This window comes from Phasianus colchicus, chromosome 1 (assembly GCF_987193195.1).
Source record: "Phasianus colchicus chromosome 1, bPhaCol1.hap1.1, whole genome shotgun sequence".
Classification (NCBI taxonomy): Eukaryota; Metazoa; Chordata; class Aves; order Galliformes; family Phasianidae; genus Phasianus; species Phasianus colchicus.
This window is the reverse complement of record NC_143436.1, coordinates 79,392,558-79,412,534: the sequence shown is the minus strand read 5'-3', so window position 1 is coordinate 79,412,534 and position 19,977 is coordinate 79,392,558. Positions and strand designations below refer to the sequence as shown.

Sequence of the window (19,977 nt, the reverse complement as noted above, 5' to 3'; positions counted from 1 at the left end):
GAGGAAAATGAAGGCAGTGTGCATCTTTGTTGCTTTGTGTTGTGTGAAGACGCTGGTGGAGGAACTGTCTGGGCGGAGCAGTGGCTGCTACACCTGTGTCCCAGCCCAGGAGCGACCAGTGGTTGTGGTGGGTTTCAAACAGCAAGGGGGATGAATGGGCTTCCTCCCTGTTCACAGCTGCCGTCTTGGCCGTTGTCACCACCTGTTTCTTTCACTGCCGATAACTGTGCCATGCTGACATGGCTGTGACAGAGAAACCCCCTTCTCTAGCACCAGGTGTCCTGCAGCATGTCTCTGCCACAAAAGCCATTTCCACAGCATTGCATCTGTTTCTGCCTCTCTTCAGCAAGCCCGGACCAATTAGCAACCCTGGACTATTGTCAGTGACAGATCTTTAGGCCTCTCTGATCCATCTCTAGCAAAAAGGAGAATAACTTACATGAACACTTACATAAATACAAGATTTCTGTGCACTTACAGTATTTTTCCTTCAGGATATTTGGAAAAGTATGCAACACGCTTTTACTTCATCCTAAATTTCCTGAAGTTTCCACTCCCTCTTCCCATTTCCTCAAGCTAACAAAGAGACATTTCAAAGAGAGTTTTTTTCATAAGGATCTCTGCTGGCTTACACATTCCAAGGCTCCTTTGTTCTCTTAGGAAATTTCTCCCCTTTCCCAAGCCTACCTCCTACATCAACATTCACATCATCTTAAAGCTCTATTTTCCACAAGTTGTGGGTATCCTGAACTGCTTTACTGACAAAATTAGTCCTGAATTATGCCATTGCTTAATTCTTTGTGCACTGTTTTGTTGCAGGTGAGATGAAGACAAGCTGTGGTATGGGGCTTGAGGGTTATGTGGGGCTACTGAAGGAAGGCAGATGTGTTTCAAAGGAAGAGAGGGCTGGTGACTTAAGGAAAATTAAGAGAAAAAAATTCTACATCCTAAGGGGAAAGGCAGAAATGCAGATTTGAGTCAGAAGAAAGTGCCTCAGAAAAAAAATTAGTCCAGTTTGCAAAGAAACAAAAATCTGAAGAAATTTATTGGAGCTCCAGTAGATAAAAGAAGCATATAAAATCAGTTCCACAGGAAGGAAAAATTAAGTGCATGAACAAAATACAAGCATTATATATATATATCTACTCTTCTATTCAGTGTCTCTCATTATAGAGCTGGGGCTCAGTAATAACCTGTAAGGGTTTCTTGTCTTTCTTGTCTTGTCCATTGGCTCCTCTCCAGACAACAACCCTCCGTGGCATTACACTGAGAGAATGATGAAGGCATAAAGAATTATATCAAAACAGGAGAAAGGGAGCTGAGTTCATAGAGAACTATGGGCTGACAGGTGTTTGCTTAGGTACAGGCAGAGAGTTCCTCAGTCTGCATAGCTACTTATACATCCGGCTGCAAGAGAGAAACATTATGTTAGCACCAGGATTACTGAGATGATACCTTGAAGCCAGACAGCTCATAGGTGAGGACTACGCTCCCTTCTGCAGTACGGGGGCAAATGGTTACTTGTGCATCCACATGGCTGTATATATTTCAGTTACACTGAGATGCTTGCTTGATAAGGAGAGTTAAAAAACAACTGTATCAGCACTTGTATTGCACAGATTTGTCTAGCTGTACATTTATGTCGTTGTATGGGCTTGTCCTTCTTATGGGGATTTTTTTCTAACCTTGAAAAAAAGTCAGGGAAAATCAGGTGAATTTTTCAACATGTTATGGTAATCAACTTTTCACCACATATACACATCCTAACTATGAAGCAGTATTTGCCATTTACTCAATGAAACCTCAGTAACAGTAACAAAAACTGGTGAAACTTATCACAGTTTGCCACCGTCACCAGTCAAAATCAAGCAGAAGTCAAATTCTGTATCCATCAATTTATTGAACTACTTCATGTTGTTATTTATACTGCTGTGGGCTCTCCACTTCCAGTGATAGTGTAAATGTCAGTGTTCCTCTGCAACTGTTTCTGGGGCCTGATATCATATAAGCTTTAAGACCTTGGAAGAGAAAGTTCTGCTGAGAAGTCCTTGCTTCCCTAAAATAAGCCAGAACATGATGGTGTATCACCCAGTGCTTTTGGGAGAGGGGATGGTTCACAATGTTGTCTTTCCTGGCTTCTAGGAGGTTATTGGTGATTTTCACAGACTGCAGTTCAGCACTGTGATAGCAGAACTGGAGTCACATTATGACACAATGGATTTTTAAAATTTGTTTTTCATTCTTGAAGCTGGTTGTGTGTCTTCCACCTCAGTATCCACAACCTCTCTATCTGTAATTCAGGTTGACTCTGAATCCTATCAAAGGACTCTGGAGCTCCTGCTTGAGTTTGGCCAACATGTCTAAACATCAACGTAATTCAAGTGAAACCTCTGCTTAGAAGTTTGCAAGCACAAAACTACCATGGGATTGGAGCATAACAGGAAATTCATAAAATATAGCTCGTAACTCAGAAACGTAACAATAGCTGAAAATGCTGAAATGCAGTTTTCGTGTAGGCACCAAGTGGGCTCATGCTCCATTTCTTCCCACTCAACCATCCAGCTCCCCTATCTTGAAAGCAAAGTACTTGCTCAATCCAGCTGTCCTCATTGCCACTTACCGTTGACACTGACACGTCTTCTTTTCCAGCAAGTATTGTTTTGCTTGTGCCATCCTTTTTGCCCGTTTCTACCAAGAGAGAAGGGATACATAACAATTAAATTGTTTATTTACACTTAAAATGCTTCCCTATGATGGGGTAGTGAAGTACGTTCAGACATAGCTACTATCTGCAGACTGTCAATCTCTAACCATTTGCCTGGAGTGTAAGGATTGACCTACTATCCATTCTGCCCTATTCACAGAGAGAAAACCAAGCTCCTCCTATGGTCTGGGAAGACTGTCACCTCTTCACCTTTCATGGACACCGCGATACTAACCCTTCTCCGCTGCCAGCTCATACCAGTGATTATGCACACGCATGCAAGGCCAATCACCAACACACTGGCTCCAATAATTGCTCCAATTACTGCATAGCTATTCCAAACATGAGCTTCCTCTGTGGAAAGAGAAAAGTATTCAAAGGCAGATAGAGAATTTCAAGGCTTTTGTGTGGAGGTAGGGATGTGATGTTAATTTCCATACCCACAGTATAATTAAGACTGATCTTTCTGTTATTGTTTTCCATGAGGTGACAGTTCCACAATCCTGGAGCACTGACGTCCACCTCCACTTTTGCTTCATGCTGTTTTGACTTTTTGATTTCCATCTCAGTCCCATTCACACGTTCCCAGAGCAAGTGGGCATTGGATGGCAGGGGACCAGACACCTGGCAGAGCAGGGTCATCTTGCCCCCTCTGGAGAGTGGCCCAGCAGGGTTAGCAGAGACTGGGAAGATAAGAAAATGTCATGAGTGAGAGGATGGGAAGATGGGTCCATCCATACTCTTGTGGCATCCAGATTTCTGCAGCTCCTCATTTACTGATCCCTTTCTCTCACCTTGCATCACCACTAGCGCTCTCATGCTCCAAATTCTTCTACTGTTGATCTCCAGCTGACACTGATACTGCCCAGAGTGATTTAACTGGACCTTGGGGATTTTAACTTCTATAGTATTATCAGGTTTCGTTTCAAGTATCTCAAACCAAATGTGGTTGCTTTTTTTAATTTTATGCATCTCTCGACGTGTTGTGACATTGAAAGCAAACAGCTCATGAATGGCTGCATTTCCCTGTGGTTCCCAATTCAGTTTTCCTATGAAACCTTCTTTCCACTCTATCTTCTTGAAGTTCAGATGCCATGGCAAGATCACAGTGTTGCCAACAGTAGTGTACATTATTTCCAAGCGTTCGTCCTCAAAACCTGAATTCAGAAGATAAAGAATACATAAGGAGGAAATCTGTGGCTTCTCTGAGTGTACCTTTGGTCTTGTGCTCAGCTGAGAGGCCTCAGAGAAAAGCCACAAGATGTCCCAGGGGGGGATAAGCAGTTAGAGACTGAGAATTGGTTTAAAGAGGCAAAACTCTCAAGCTCACCAGAGCTGAAAAGAAGAGACCCCAAGGAGAGGGTGATCTTTTGGGGTCAGCCTGGAGAAGAAAATGGGAAGAAGTGTGAGACAGAGCTCAGGCAGCAGAGCAATCCAGCTGCAGGGCTGGAGGCCCAGGGAAATTAGCCCTGGACCATTGTGTGAATGGTGGAAAATGAAATCATGGTTCATAAGGTGGAGAAAGCACTGGTTCCAAAGTCTGTATGCAAGCTGCATTTTTGTTGTCACGTACCTAATACCTTCAAATCAAAGGAGATGTTCTGATTAATCAATGGAGAGTTTGAATAAACGTGGCACATCCAGGTTCCACTGTCTGTAGCCTTCAGTTGCTTTAGCTTCAGTATGTATTTTTGAGGAGCCTCATTTTGCAAAATTTCTGTTGTCACTATCTTATTGCTAATATGAAACAATTCGATGCTGAGATGGGGTTGTGAGTGGGATGAATTTTGCATTAAAGTAAGCTGAAGGTCTTCATTTGCGAGGAAGTGCCCGTTTGAAGAGACTGTCACTGGAAAGAGAAAAAAAACAGTAAATCAACTCCTCTTTCTGCAAGTGAAAGAGGAAATGAGCTGTGAAGCAATGGCATCATGGATAAGGAATTCCATCAGAGATGTTTCTTGGACCTTTTCTCCTCTCCCCTCACCTCCCTGTGATTACAAACCCTCCAGGCACTCACATTTAAGGACATGCAATGAGATACTGACTTCAGGAGAGTGACATGAACAGGTATAGATGCCTGCGTCGTCCAGGTTCAAGTCTGACACCTTCAGCTGTTTGCTGTCCGACTTCATTTCAGATCGATGAGTCATTGGGGCTTTGCCTTTTGAAAAAATAAGCTTGTTTAGGAGGGAAGAAATTTCTCAGCTATAAAGTGAGGAGAAGGGGTGTGAAATTGGAACCCTTACCTTTAAAAATCTTTGTTTTAGAAAAGCTTATAATTGTAGAATAAGCTTCCTTATACTTGTACTTCCAATTACAGTTCATGTCTTTCTGATAGTTTATGTCCTTACAGCTCAGGATCACCTCCTTTCCTGCAACCCCAGTCTGTTGTTCTTGCTGAGCCATAATGGGGGTCAGACCTAGAAGTCAAATGCCCCCAAATACCTGTGGTTATGGTGGATTTCCCAACACTCTCAATTTTGAGATATAAGCAGTTTTGTTGAAACAACCTTTTCCCCACTGAACGAGATTCTGTTGTCCTGCTGGTAAGGAAGGCAGGACTACATGTGTCGTTCCTCATTCACTCCTTGGTCAAGACTTGAGGCAGCACTGTCAAATTTGGTTACCTCTTCCTCCAAATTTTACACAAAGCAAGACTGAAAGCTCAGGAAAACAAAAGGATAAAGGATATGAAAAGGAGAAAGGAGAAAGGGGAGAAGGAGAAGGGGAGGAAAGAGGAGGCGAGGGGAAGGAAAGGAAAGGAAAGGAAAGGAAAGGAAAGGAAAGGAAAGGAAAGGAAAGGAAAGGAAAGGAAAGGAAAGGAAAGGAAAGGAAAGGAAAGGAAAGGAAAGGAAAGGAAAGGAAAGGAAAGGAAAGGAAAGGAAAGGAAAGAAAGGAAAGGAAAGGAAATGTCTCAGAACTGCTTCAGCTGCATAGAACTGCAAAGCTTTCATTTGTCCTACTACAGGAGCACCCTAGAGGTGTAAAATGAAAAGTTTGTATGAGTTTATGGGAGAGGTTTCCACAAGTTATGTTTTCCTCCAAGAGCACTGGTAATCTGCAGCATTGATAATAGAGGTTTTCCAATAATTGCACTGAACATGATCACTGAAAATGATGAATCAGTCTAAAATGGGGAAATTATGAATGCCATTCATAAGAATATCTTGGTGTCTTTTGCAATGCTTTTAGTTATAGCTTGCATACAATATTTTCATAATTTTTTTTTTTGCAATTGGAATAATCAAAGCTGAGTGCTTGAGAAATGCAGATTTGGCATTATTCAGTCACTTTCCATTCTTGTAAAAAAATCACTAAAATGTCTACCAATTGTTGTAACAGTAGCAATCAAACTGAACAAGCTGCTAACATCAAATCTGTAATGGCAAACCTATGATCAGAAATTCACAAGTTTTCACCCAAGCAGCAGGAGGCAATGTAGTATTTCCCACCCTGTGCTCAGTATATGGCATCTGGGCTGGGTTTGGCCTGGGAAACAGCTCTGCCCAGAGCACAAGTTCCTTCTGAAGCATTTATTCATGTTCATCCAGCTTTTGTGAACCGTAATGCTGTGTGGCACAAAGTCTTCCTCAGCTGATGGTCTTTTTCTATGGCAATGCTGTCAGAGCCATATCACCACTGCTGGACAGTTGCAGAGTGGGCCAGACAAGAGGTAAGAAGGTGACTGCTGTATCTGTATTGTCTGGGGAGAAAGGCATGAACGAGACTTCTCTAAAAGCATGTTAGGCTGCTCTCTGAGCAAACTCCTGCAGAAGTATCTCAGTGGTCTCAGGGGAGGTGAACCATGCCCTCCTATCTCATGTCTGCCTACAGATTCACCCTTAGCAATAGGAGGTGGCAACAATTATTAAAAGATAATAATTAAAAAAAAGGAAGAAAGCAATATTTCAGATGATAAATTATGAGGAGCCTAGAAACACCTAAAATACTGTGAGGCTTTTGGCAAGGTTGCAAGGATTAGCAAGGTTTTACTGCTGCTTTTCCAGTGCAGATGAGGACTCACCCAGCTGCAGAACCAAGACGACCGCAAGCACACTGCTCATCACTGCTCCACATCTCTCCATTTCCTAGGGAATGCTCTTCCCTGCTGCAAACTGAAGGGCTGGGAATGCTGTTGGTACCAAGGGATGCTAACCTGGAAGACCCAAATGCTCTGTTAATAATGGTTGATGTAGTTTTAGAATCACCCGCAAACTGTAACCAGGAGGTTGGAATGGAGAAATCCAGAGATCCCCTCCCATCTAAGTCTTTTTGTGTGATTTTATGATTGCATGATAGAAACCATCTTTAGGGCTCTTCGTAGCATTTTTCTTAAGTGGTTTTGTTGTTGTTATTGTCTACGTGTTTCTTATCTTAAAAGTTTTGATAACCACTGCTTCTGATGTTTTTGTAAAGGCTTGCTTCAATTCTTAGGGATATTCTACAAGAAGGCTGGGGTGAAGGGAAGAATGAGGTTAGAAAGAAGTTGCATCGATGATAAAAAACCTGAAATGGAAAGTTCTGGAAGAATTTGTCCATGGCATCCATGGTTCTACAAGCAGAGACCTCCAGAGCACTTCTGGAGGATGTCAAGCCTGTGCAGGGTAGCTGGAGGGTACTCTGTGAAAGCTGACAGTGTAGAGACAGGTCAGAAAAGATTTCACAAGCAAACTTAGCTTGTAAGGTGGGAAGGGCAAATCTGAAGATGCTTCTAGATGCAAGCGTAGAGCCAGAAAGAGTGCTAGAGTTTCTGACAGAGAAAGTGGTATAAAGAAAGGTAGCATGGGGTCATCAAGAACTTTGAATCTGTGGGATGACCAGGGGGTTGTACAGAAAGCACAGGCTTCATTTAAAATAGGAGGCTTCATTTAAACTGAAACAGAACTTGTCTGCTGACACTTAAAGGAAGAACTTTCTTAAACAAAGACTGGGGAAAATCCAATCGATACAGATGAGCATACTTTTTGGTCTGCAGTCTCTGAAAAGTAAGAACTCCATGTTCTCAAGTGAAGGGTCAGACAGAAGCCAATAAAGCTCAAGGGACAAACAATGGGGAGCAATGTGAACAAACCAAGTCCTTTTTTAATGGAGTATGAGAAAACACTCTGGCTGCTACCAAAGGAGAAAATCAGGTATCAGAAGCAGGGATGATACGTGGATGAGGGGGTGTGTGGAGCAGTGATCTGGACCCATAGCAACAACAACAACAAAAAATCACAGCAGTGTTTAGAGAAGTAGAATAACTGATGGGAAGGTTACTCAGGTCTAAATGATAGCAGATACATTCTTTCACAATTAGCATGGTAGAGTGAAGACTGGAATCATAATGGGACTGAAATCAAAAGGAATACAATAATAACTTAATACTACATATGTAGTATGTGCAGTATTCCAGAGAGGATACTTTAATATTGAAATTGATGTAAATGATCAGAGCTCATGAGACAATCAAAGAGTAGATTAAAACATCGGTGTTATGTTTACATGTAGGTCAGGTCAGCATGGCTGAAAATCTGACAGCTGAGCAGATGAACACACATGAAAAATGCAGGTGCAAGAGCAACACAGTAGCCTTGTGCACCATCAGAAGAGAAATACATGACAAAGACATAGTCAGAGACGATCTGCAGCTTGCCTTTTACAAAGCAAACAAAAAAATCATGCTGGCCCCAGGAAATATTTGCATGAGCCATTTTGTGTGGGAAAAAAAATGCAAAGGGCCAGTGCACGCAATTGGACATAATTTCCACCGGATGCAGTGGCAGTAATCAAGCAGTTCGTTGAGCTATGCTACAGAATAAGGAAAGGGGCAACAACAAGGAATTTGTATGCGTCTCACTCAGAAGAAACATCTATAGCTGAGTCCTGGCACAGGACCCTGGGAAAGATCAATATCACCCTGAGATGATGGAAGAAACGTAAGCTCTGCCATGAATAGTCGCATCACCTATCCAAGTGAGACCAGCAGGAAAAGTCAGCCACCACCCTGCAGTGATGTCTACAAGTGAACAAGCTCAATGCTGGGCTTCAAATATTTTGAATCATTAAACTTTATAATAATATTGGAGGTGATAGAATAGATATAAATCAGCAAAATTGCCATCGCACACCATCATTTTTTACTGTCTGTGAATCTATCTTCCTGTTTCCTGTTTCAGTTTGTTCTTTACCTTCTTGTTATCTAGCTGGAGAACAAAACCGCACAACTAAAATGTCGTGGTACCAGTGAACTGCTGACCTTGTGGAGTTTGGTAGCTGCAGGTTGATGCACCTTTCATACACTGTTTTGCTGTTTCTTCTTGTGGTTTCATGCATATATCTCTCCATCCCTTTTTCATTCATACTGATCTTATGTCTGTGGCAGATCTCTGTATCGTGACGATGACCACCTACATGTTACGAGTCATTGGGGAAAACAGGTTGCTTCCAGCTAGAGTTTCTTTCATACACTCTCTGTCTCCTTTCTGCTTTTCATTCATACCACTTATTATTTTTCCTCTGTCCTTCAGCCTCCTGTGACTCTCCAGATCAGAATGGCAATGGTATTCAGAAGTTTACAGATCTCATTGTGTAAGACTGCTATGTCAGTGTAGGAAGTGGTTCTTGTCACTAATGCCTGTAGCAGACCCACAGCCTCCTTACAGGCTTACAGCCGTATCTTGTGGTGGTACTCAAAAATTAAGTGGTGTCAGGGAGTATCCCTGGGAACTGGGACACACTCATCAGCAATGTTAAACTGCTAGAACATTTCCTGACATTTCTTTGGCCCAGGACAACTCTCCTGCCAAGCAACTCCCAGGATCTGTTTAAGTGTTAGGATGGGACAGGGACCACTCCCATTAGGCAGCTGTCACATAGCCAGTTCATTTTGTAGATTAAGAGAGTTTAATAGCCCGGACCATCTCATGCCAGTCAGCCTCAGTGCCAGAACAGTCTGGGCACACTTGATTTATTAGCACGCCTAGTCTTCACAGGAGGAGCAGGGCTGCCATCCAACTGCACATTGATTTCCATTTCATTTCAACTTCCCCCTCTTTACTAAACTGCTTTAATTTCTTTCTTAACTTCTTTTAATGAATGTTCTCTCCCTGGGGGGTGGGCAAAGGAGAGCTGTGGCAGCAACTGGTCTCACTGAGGGATGACCAAGGACAAGGTCCAAGCCTGGCCCAGAAAGCACCTGCTCCCGAGAGCCTCACAGAGTTGTTGGCTGCAGGCAGCTCTCCTCCAGCCCGACAGCAGCGTGATACAGGAGGAAACTGAAATTAAAAAAAGAGCCCAGAAACCACTCCTCCTGCAGAGTAGGCTATCTTCCATCTCACTGCGTTCACGCACTGCTTTCATGCCGTGTGGTTTCCTTGTTTTCTCCTCTCGCTCTTGCTTGTGGCTGTGCTTTTGATCTCACAGCAGCAGCAGTGTGCTTGGTGGGGCAAGGAGAACAGGGCAGGAAGGCCTGGGCAGGGAGGCCTGGGCCGCTCCCATGAGGGCTGCCACACCTCAGCCTTGGCTGCTGTCTCCATTTCCCCTGCGGCTGCTTCTGGGCAAGGGCCAAGGGATGCAGCTGCCCCCCGTGCTGCACACTGGTCTGGTGTGTATTTTAAGCTCCAGAGTGCAGTTGTTTGTTAGGGATCGCATCACTCCTTAGTTTAAGTGTCTTAAGCAAAGCTGATCTACTCTACTCTGCAGCAGTTCTCTTGAAAATGTTCATTAACAAGCAAGCATGAGTGAGGAGTAGACAGGGCAAGAGACCAAATGCAATAAAAACAGACAGTGAAAGCAAAGAGATGATAGAAGTGGAGGTCATTTTATAGGCTTTACGGTCACCCCAGAGCATGAACAAGCTTAGTTGTCATGCAGCACAGTCTGTGCCTTGATTTCCCCTCAAGCACTCTGGCTGTTCACCAGCTCCTGAAATAAGTTTTCACCCTCAACAGCTGCTCCCAGAGGGACATGATGGAGCAAGGTCAGCCATCAGCCTCTCAGAGAGAGGTTCCATCTCCAAGATGGAGCAGAGTGCCATGTGGGCATGAAACAAGTTTCCTTCTGCCACAAAGTCTTTGCTATCTGTTTGCGTATCTGGACCTTCATGAAGACCACTAGAAATGACTCTATCTCTGCAGCCCAGACAGTTCCCTGATGGCTTCTGAACCATTTCAACCATTTAGGGGGAAGCCAAGAGCTTTCTGTGCACGACAAGTATTTCAGCATACACTTCTAAGCTTTTTCCTTCTAACTAGCCCCTCTTCTTTCCTTCTAGGCCTCCTATTTTTGTCTCTGCAAACAATCCTTCATCCCAGCAGTTCACAATTGAAGCCCCTGGATGCCTTTCTAGGAGGCTATGACTAGTGAACAGTACCAAGATGTCCTCTGACGACAGGCCCTTCATTGTGCTCTCAAGCCATGTGCACATAGGATGTGCTTCAGGCATCATTAATCAGCTGCTGAAATAGGAACACTGAGATCTTACATGAAATGTTCTTGATTTGCAGTCCACACTGGAAAAGGGCCTATATAAGTATGGATAACATAGTGCAGCAAAACTGTACGTTCCAGTCCACTCAGAACAAAAACGTTAACCTTATGGCTGGAATGACAGAAGTCACTCCATAATTTTTCCTCATTGAATACATGGTCCCTGCACAAGAATGTGGCAGAAAGGATGGGCACTGTCCAAGAGCACTGAGTACAAATGGGATAGTGGTTTTGCGCCATTAAAATGAGTCAAGTCCTGCTCTATCGCAGGCAGCTTGGGCAGCCATCTTTGTGAAACACTGGGGAGGATAAAGAAAAGGTTTGTGAATTGAACTGAGAACAACACACACAAGGGACTTAGCAAGAGTGCTTATTTTATAGTGGTTAACATTAAGAAGTAACCTGAGCTCAACCTTAATGTACCAGATAGGGAACACTTGGGGTGACTGACAAAGGTTGAACAGAATTCATCATCTGAAAGATGAAAAATTCACCCAGAAATGAAACTGTAGGTTTTAACAGTGCAGCAGTCTGTGACAAGGCTAAGGTTTTCAGATGTCCTTAAACTGATTTCTTGCTGCACAAAATCCTGCTTACCCAGCCCTGAGCTAGTGGATCAGGCTGCATTTGCAGCTTGCGTTGCGCAGTGAGTCAGTCAGCCGACATAGTTAGAGCAGGCTCACCGATCATGGTACACATACATTTAAATGGGCTCTCCTAGTTAGCTGGAGATTGGCATCTTTTTATTTTTCAGGCTTTTTTTAGAATAAAGTTCCCCTTCCTGGAGGGCATATGGAGAAGGTGATAGCAAGTGGCAGCTGATGGTGGAAGGCTGCTCTCAGTGCATTTCCAACCCCTGGGGAAATATAGTGGTTGTTGTCAAGTCCTGTAGGACTTTTTTCTGAACTATCACTACATATGGGTTTAAGAGATCTGTGGGATCCCCAGGATCTTTTAGTAGCTCTCTTTTTCCCCTTTCCAAGGAAAAATCCACACAGGATAACACTTTTTAGTTAAAAATAAAAGGCCTCAAAAAACCGCACAGCCAGAAGTATTATCAAGTAAAACATTTCAATGAAGTTTTGCATCATGATTTTAAGTAGGGCAAAACCTATCTGTCCCTCATCCTGTCCAAAACAGCAACTTGTATGAAATCGTAAAGTTTGTGACAACTTAAAAAAAAAAAAAACAACAGATTGACCTCTTTTTTCAGAGAAAGACAGAAAGAAAGTTTCCTTACCTCTTTTCCTCCCTCTGCGTTTCTGTCTCCTTGTGTTTGTCACCTGCTGTAAGTGATCTAACGCAGCTATAACTGAAGGAAGAGAAGAATGAAGCTGATGTTAGAAAGCTGCTCAACAGATGTCGGTTGGCCTTTGTGTCTCCTCCTCTCCAACCGGAACCTCAGCACGATCTTGCTGCCGGTCCAGGCTCTGCTGCAATCTGTGAGCTTCTCTCAGTAGATGGTGATCTTCCAAATGCATATGATCTCAGTGCTGGATGTGCAGAGAAATGAAGACCATAATGGAAAGCTATATATTGCGACGCCTGGGAAAAATGAGTGTGAGAGAGAGCCTATTGGCCATTTGGCAGCTGCTGGGAGGCTGTAACAGAACCGAAACTTAAAAGCGAGCGATTGGAAACCTGTTATGATCTTCTGTCAAAGAATGATTGCAAATTAACGTGTTAGCTGAGCAGATCCAGGCTACACCCAGGCCTCTAACAAGCTGTAAGGGCAAGCTGCCCTTCATTGTCCATCCTGTCTTGCTGCTAAGAGGAGCCACCTCTGAAGAGTGGGCTGTGGCCTTGCACCCAGAGCTGTGCCTCTTAGCCTTGACAATCAGGCCCAGCAGTTTAGAAATGACCACAATTAGGGCACAGTTAAGGGCAAAGCCCTGGAAGCAGTGAAGGTCACCTGTGCAGAGTATGGCTGAGATTTGGTGTGAGATGAGAATATTTTCTTCATCTTTATTCTCTCAGGTAACCTCTACCATTACCACATCTCAGCTGTTTCCCCTCTCTGTAGAGTGGAGGAGGGGGCTTTTGTGGTTTTCCACCCACATTCAGTATCTTTCTTTCTGAATCCCAGCCTCAGCCAAGGTGGCGGAAACCCACTGAGCCCCAGACACAGCTGAGATTTCATCTCCGTACCACCCACTCTTCTCCTCCAAGCAGTCACTTGCCCCTTTGTCTGGAGGATGGGTTGAGAGATACAGAATCAGGCTTTCAAGGAGCAGGTTCAGAAAAACACAACTCTGAGGTTCATAAAGTGCCACTAGATGTGAAAGGAGTGGCACTGATCTGGCCTCAAGTTCAACAGCTGGTCCTTTTGATGTCTCTGGAGAAATCACAATGCCCAGAACTTCTTGGAGACCCATTCTCAGGCAGGGATTTCCTTCAAGAACCTGCTGCTTTGCATCAGCTTCTCCCATATACCCTTGCATGCCTGAGAACACACATGCCCCTTCTGACCTATCTGTCAGAGAAGGGCTGTCCTGAAGAAAACAGCTGAGAAAAGTCAGGTTGTGACTGTAAGGCTCTGGCATGAGGGCTTAGGAAGAGGTGCTCTGAGGCACTGAGTTGTTGCTGCAGCTCACACGGATTCTGGCTTGCATTTTGTTTCCCTACATGCTGTAATGCAGAAACCCTGGGTTGTTTTTGAACAGTTGGTTTATGTCACTGCAAATGCCAACCAGCAATAGCATTCCCTGAATGGGCCCAGCTTCCAAAACATATTTGGATTTGCTGCAGATTTGCAAGGAGAAACAGGGCTGTTGGGTCTGAGGTGACAAAGCTGCAGGCCTGGCCCCCTGTGCTTAGTGCAGGGATTGCTCAGAGCTGCCACACTGGCACAGTGTACAGCCTCTGTCTATCTTGTAAGTACCTCTAGGATTAGGGGTCACAGCATGCAGTGACGTGTTTGTATCACTTTCATCCAAGCATCTCAAAGCACTTTGCAAGCATTAATTAAACATCAGAATCCAGGAGAGATGAATAGTATTAGTCAGGCAGTCTTTCTTTTAACTGTAATATTTCTCATAAATATTTAACTAGTTTTTCAATTCCATGCAAGCTTGGATCTCACCTTGCTGGGACAGTTGCTACACTGCATCTGCAGGGAAACTTATTCAGTACCACGCACCAATCTGGTGGCAGAGTGGGAAGTAGAGCTTTATTGCTATACACTGGTTCCCCCTAACCAGATCTGTGGCTCTCATTTGTCCTGTTTTTTCCTCTTCGGAAACAGTCCCCATACACCCTGCCTGGCACTCTGTGCTCTAATCCCACCACATGCAGTATTTTTCCAAGTTAGAGTTGGTGTGTAGCAGATTCTTGCCAACGTTACCAGAGAGGGGCATCTTCCGGATTACACTGAGTGGAGGTTCCAGTCTGCAGGCACATTAAAATCTCTCCAAGAATGTGTGAAAATGGGGAAAAGGGATTTCAGATATCAGACATTGAGAAGGACCGTTTACTGATGGCAGTGGAAAGTCAAGAAACCTCCAAGAGAGTCTCCATACAAGCCAAGTTCCCTGCACACTGGGGAGGGCTCAGTGTGCCTGGGAGCTCTGCTGGGTAAGGGATACCCAGATGTGCTGCAAAATTGATGAGTGCTCAGTGACTGGAGCAAGGGAAGGGAAAGTGTTAAACACGGTGTGAAAACTGTATTGAATGTCAGTGGCTCGAAAGACAGGGAGCTTTCTCTTTGCAGTAGAATATCTTCCACCTGTTGAGCTCCTTGAGGGACTTTTCTGCATCCAGACATGGAGAACTAAGAACAACAAGCAGCCCTCTGGAGGGGAGGCTTGGTGGTTTGCCCCAATAAAACTATACACCTCAGAAAGAAGCAAGGCTCCTGGATGGTGCTGGGGGAGATCTCTGTCAGCAAGCACTTGGAGTATCTCTGAGGAAGCTTAAGCCAGGAAAAGAGAACTCTCCAAACAGATAGTACAAAGGTTGATGTACTGATCACAGTGAAAAATCAGAAGATATCCAGAGTAGATCTTCATGAGTAAGAGGTCATGTGAGGGGTGTCAAATACGATGGAGAAAGAATAGCCAGATGCGCTGGGATGTCAGAGATGGCTTGGTAGTGCTGAGGAACAGAGGGATTATTGTCAACTGTTTGTGTCACTGAAAATGAGAAAGACTATAGTGAGCCTAGACATAAACAAGCTACTGTTTTGACATGCCAGAAATGCAATGGGCAGGAGAGAGCTGGCTGTGAGAGCTTTTAAGAAAGTGCATGGGGATGATCTTGTTTACTGTGTTCATCAATGGACTTGGGAAAAAGAACAAGAGAGAAACTGGTGACTTGTGATACACAACTGGAGGGTTCTAATCAGTACGAAGGGGGGTCTGGTACATAATGAAAGCATCTCAGAGTATTGAAGTGGGGCGCAATTCAATGACATAAGCTGTAAAGTGACGCTTTTGAGCAGTAACTATGAGAGTTTTTGCTTTCAGTTCCTCAGCAAAGGAACTGTGTTTATTAACCAGTCACTAGGTAGCTGATGTGATAGCGCAAAACGATCCAACCAATGATGGACGTACCCGATAATGCAAGCCCGGTACAGGAAGGGGGGAACTCCTCCGTGCCTGGGCACTAGATGGCAGCACAAACCCGGGCCACGGGAGCAGCTGCATCCATCCCACGGTCCCCGACGATTCTGGAGCGCAGGTGATAGAGATGCAAAGCTACCAGGCTGCTGGCGCCGGCTGGCTTTGGATCTGTGGGGCTATACGGCCCCACACATGCGTTTGAAGGCTGAGTGGTGGGACTCTGGGGTCTCCTTCCCTTGGAGAGTTCTTGTGGGAGCAGCGAGCACTCCACTCAGTTTGGTATGAAATGTCCAAGGGCTTCAGAATGCTGGGCAGAAGGGTCCTGGCCAGCTGGCTGGTGCTCAGCAGAGCTAGAGGGGGGTTCTGCTAGGAACCTCCACATTGGTGAGGAGATCTGGACTGCCTTCCATGGAACGAAAGGAGATGCTGCTCTGGTGATAAGAGTATAAGATGCGCATTGTTCATAAAAGAAGGTGAACATGAAAAATCTCAATAATGACAAATAACAAGCCCTTCCAAGAGCTACTCTTGTGTATCACATGTTTTTTATAGGTACAGTGTGCTATGCCCTCCTACTGTAAGACCCTTAGAAACCCATCTTTTCAGGTGGGAGGGATGGCCATTTCAGACTGCATCATATGACAGCTTTTGAGAGATGTCTTGTATTGAATCAGCACGTCAGCAAGACATATATCTAGGAGCAGAAGCTCTGCAATGTGATAATGTTAACAACCACATAATGATCGTCCCATATGCCTTGGATCTTAGTGTGTGGCACAAGGTATAGTGCTTACAGTGATGGTGTTCCTGTAGGTAGCTTGGTTTGAGGGAACCTTGGAAGACAAAATGAATGACCCCAGATGTTTTGACTTTATCCACTACTGCATGGAAGTGTTGAAGGAATCCAAGCAGAGTAGTGAGACAGAGTAGTGGATTTCTTCTGCAGAATTGTTGCTGATATTGTTCCTCTCCATTTGCCAAGCAGATACAAAACTCAGTGTGCTTTAGTGTCATGGATGCTAGCTTTGTATTATTAAAGGCTGTGCAAAATATACCAACATAACTTGGTATAGACTTGTTGTTTTCTGTTGTTTCTTTGTCAGATCATGCTATTTCCTAGCAATTGTTTAGCCTCTCACTTGAAATCTCTTAGAAATCTGAATGTAGGTCCTAGAATTTTTGTTGTCAGTGTTCCTTTTTTGTTGCTATTGATTTTTTCTCGGATAGCACTTTCTTTTCAGCAAATATAATTCCCTTTGGAGGACTCAGATGCAAATAAAACATTTGCATACATAGTACTTCCTTTGTCTTCTTTAACTGCACCCCTCTGCCCTAAGGGAATCCATCGGATTTCCTGCATTTTTCTGAAGCTTTCTACTTCTAATAGATTACAAATATTTTTCTGACTTTTACACCAGTAGCTGTATCCTTGTGGAAAATTGTCATGTCTCTTCCTTAACATGGCATTTGCTCAACTTTCTGCTACTGCATTGACTCCACTTGGGACAGATTTCTAGATGTGTTTGCTTTATTATATAGACTTAATACTTCTACTTCATCTGTACTGATTTGCTATGTACTAGCTTGATTCCCTCAGTGCTCAGGCATATTTTCCTACTTCCTAGAGTTGCACCAATCCGTTCTTGAGTGGTAAAGTTTCTCTTGGCCATGGACAGTTATTTCTATATTGGTATCAGTTGGCTTTGGGGCATTTTTCCTTAAGATCTGTCAACCAAAACAGTTCAGTGGCCACATCTGTCACTTTTGCTTGTGCCTCTATTTTGTTAGTAATGCTCACCTGCACAAAGTGCTTGACTAATTACAAATGCAAGACTGCAGCATCTGTTTCTGATACCATTCTTGGCACCTTAGCATTGGCAGAATTTGTATTTGGCAAAAATACAACCATGCCTGTGGCCTCGCAGCCTTTGTAGATGGTGTAACTTTAATAAGCACTAATCAAACACCTCAGCTACCATTTGTCCTCTCTACAACAAAGAATATATTTGCAAGACATGCTACAAGTAATACAATGATTGTGGGGGGTATCTCATGCTCAGAGTGTGACTGCATATGATTGTGTGTATGTACAGACAATTGTACATAATTTTACATCTGATCACCACTGGCTTCAGCAATCAGTTCTTGGTGAGGATTCATGAGTAATTGAGTTACTGTAGAAAATCCAGTGCTTGGCTTGAGTTGTGCATCTTCAAAGAGTTCTCAACTTTTTCTTTCCTCCATGGAGCTCCAGGGTTACCCAGGGCAATGAGCTGACCCTGCACAGGGGCAAGCAAGGAAGCCTTGCTGTGTGCCCAGAGCCAGCTCAGGGCTGAGAAGCGAGGAGTGGAACCAAGCTGCTAGTTGTTAAAGGCAACAGGGAGCCCACCACCATCAAAATTAAAGCATGAGTTACTAGTGTTCTAGGGGGTAAGCAGAAAAAGGCCCAGTGTACACATAACATGAACTTATTTAAATGTATCAGGAAACTTGAGAATGACAAGGACTTTGGAGACATCTAAGAAAACTGTGCTCATCAGTATCAGGAAGGCCAATGAAATTCAGCACCACTGTTGCCAAAGTCACGTAGCCGAAGGGAAAATATAAACTGCATAAACACATCTTAGCTTTGGCTTCCTGTAACCATACCAGGGCAGGAAAGAGCCTGGGGATCATGGCAGAGGTTTCACTGAGGACACAGTGAACAGCTCAGTAAAAGCTTGGCTCTGTTCAGTGGGAAACTGCAGTCAAAGGGGCACACAAAATGTCATGAAGAATAGGGCAGAAGTGGTTCAGAGACTGGCAGTGTGCTTCCATATAAAGCAGCACTGCTCCCCCACTGGACTGCTGCTCCCTCCAGAACAACGGACCCAAAGAGAGCTCGCAACACTGAGATAGGCCTGAGCAAAGTGTCAGCCAGAAACGTCCCAAATCTGAGCTTTTCAAGGCAACAATAAAACCATGTGAAATAGCAAAACCAGACAAATTCAGTAACAGCAGAAGTCACACCTAATGACAAGGCTTGGTGCATCTAAGTGGTACTAACTATACTCAGATAAAGGAGAGAAAGATAGATAGGAAAATAAAAGGAAAAAAGAGAAGATAGGTAAATAGATATGTATATTCGCCACTGGAGGATCCAGTGATGGAGTCTTTTGTCTAAGGATGGAAGGTTGACCTGGGGCCTCTCTCAGTGGGTGCTTTTATAGAGCCAGTAGCTGCGGGTTCTTAAGGTGTGGTGCCATTGCTCATGCATGCAGTACTTAGGTCAAAGAGCTTTCCCAAAATGAATAGGGAGCATTCCTGGGAGGGTCTCAGGTGGTTAACTGGGTGGAAAACCCTGTAGGGTGCTGGACCTTTATTTGACCTTGTCCTTACTCATGCTTTGTTGGAGGATCGGGGTTATGTAAGCTGGCTCCAGCCTTCAGTGAGGCCCACTAAGCACAGCCCCTTCCTTACCTGCAGAGCCTGGGTTGCTTACGTGTTTTTGAGACTAGTCCATGCATGTTCCACATACGTATCCTTTGATAAATCCCTGTCAGAGGGGAATGGGAAAATAGAAAAAAAGGAGATGCGATAAGAAGCTATAGGTGAATGACCAGCCAAGAGACTGCGAGTCCCTCTTCTTCCAGTCTTCGTGGTATGAGAAAAGAAAACAGATGATGCAAGAGCAAAACTTTTAATTCAAAACTGATAATGAGGAACTTTTTTCCTGGCGAAGAAGAACTTAAATTTTCACCATTCATGAGCTAGGACTTGCTGCCACTCATTGCCAGAGGAAGTCAGAAAACACAGGGAAACAGTGAGATTTAAAGAGGGTCCAGGTACACATCTGAGTGATGAGAACATCCAGGCTAGTAAGAGGCAGTGTCAGCTACAGGAGGAGAAAGCATCCTGCTATGTATGAGAAGAGAGAAGGAACAGTGTGGTGCACTTGAAACACACAAGTCTAACTCACATCTCTGCTTTTTTCTCTAGGACTTATGGATAAATGGGTATCATTTTCAATAAAACACATGACTAGCTGAGTAGCTAAAGAGCTGTGGAGCCTGGATGTGCTCCTCAGAGTGAGTTAACTGGGCCTTTCTCAACCTGTGTGTGTGAAGCTCCTGGGGCAGGCAAGGGCCACACAATGAGAAGGCTTCCTCAGTTGCCTGCAGAAGTAATGAAAACCTGGCCTGGTAGTGAAGTCCTCTAAACAAGGCAAGAAAATCTTCCTTCATAAATGCTCAGAGCTTAAGTTTT

The 19,977-nt window shown here is 44.0% G+C and overlaps 1 protein-coding gene across 1 annotated transcript; it reads right to left on the bottom strand.

Moving 5' to 3' along the window:
• Positions 1–1,014: 1,014 nt before the first annotated feature.
• On the bottom strand, positions 1,015–12,727 carry CD4 (CD4 molecule). The gene is made up of 10 exons (XM_031610200.2): positions 12,414–12,727; positions 6,729–6,860; positions 4,951–5,124; positions 4,722–4,865; positions 4,278–4,553; positions 3,499–3,861; positions 3,145–3,387; positions 2,940–3,058; positions 2,621–2,688; positions 1,015–1,407 (listed from the first exon to the last, which is right to left on the bottom strand). The coding sequence occupies exons 2-10, from the start codon at positions 6,787–6,789 to the stop codon at positions 1,392–1,394; spliced, it is 1,464 nt and encodes a 487-aa protein (XP_031466060.2). The 5' UTR covers positions 6,790–6,860; positions 12,414–12,727; the 3' UTR covers positions 1,015–1,391.
• Positions 12,728–19,977: the final 7,250 nt, after the last annotated feature.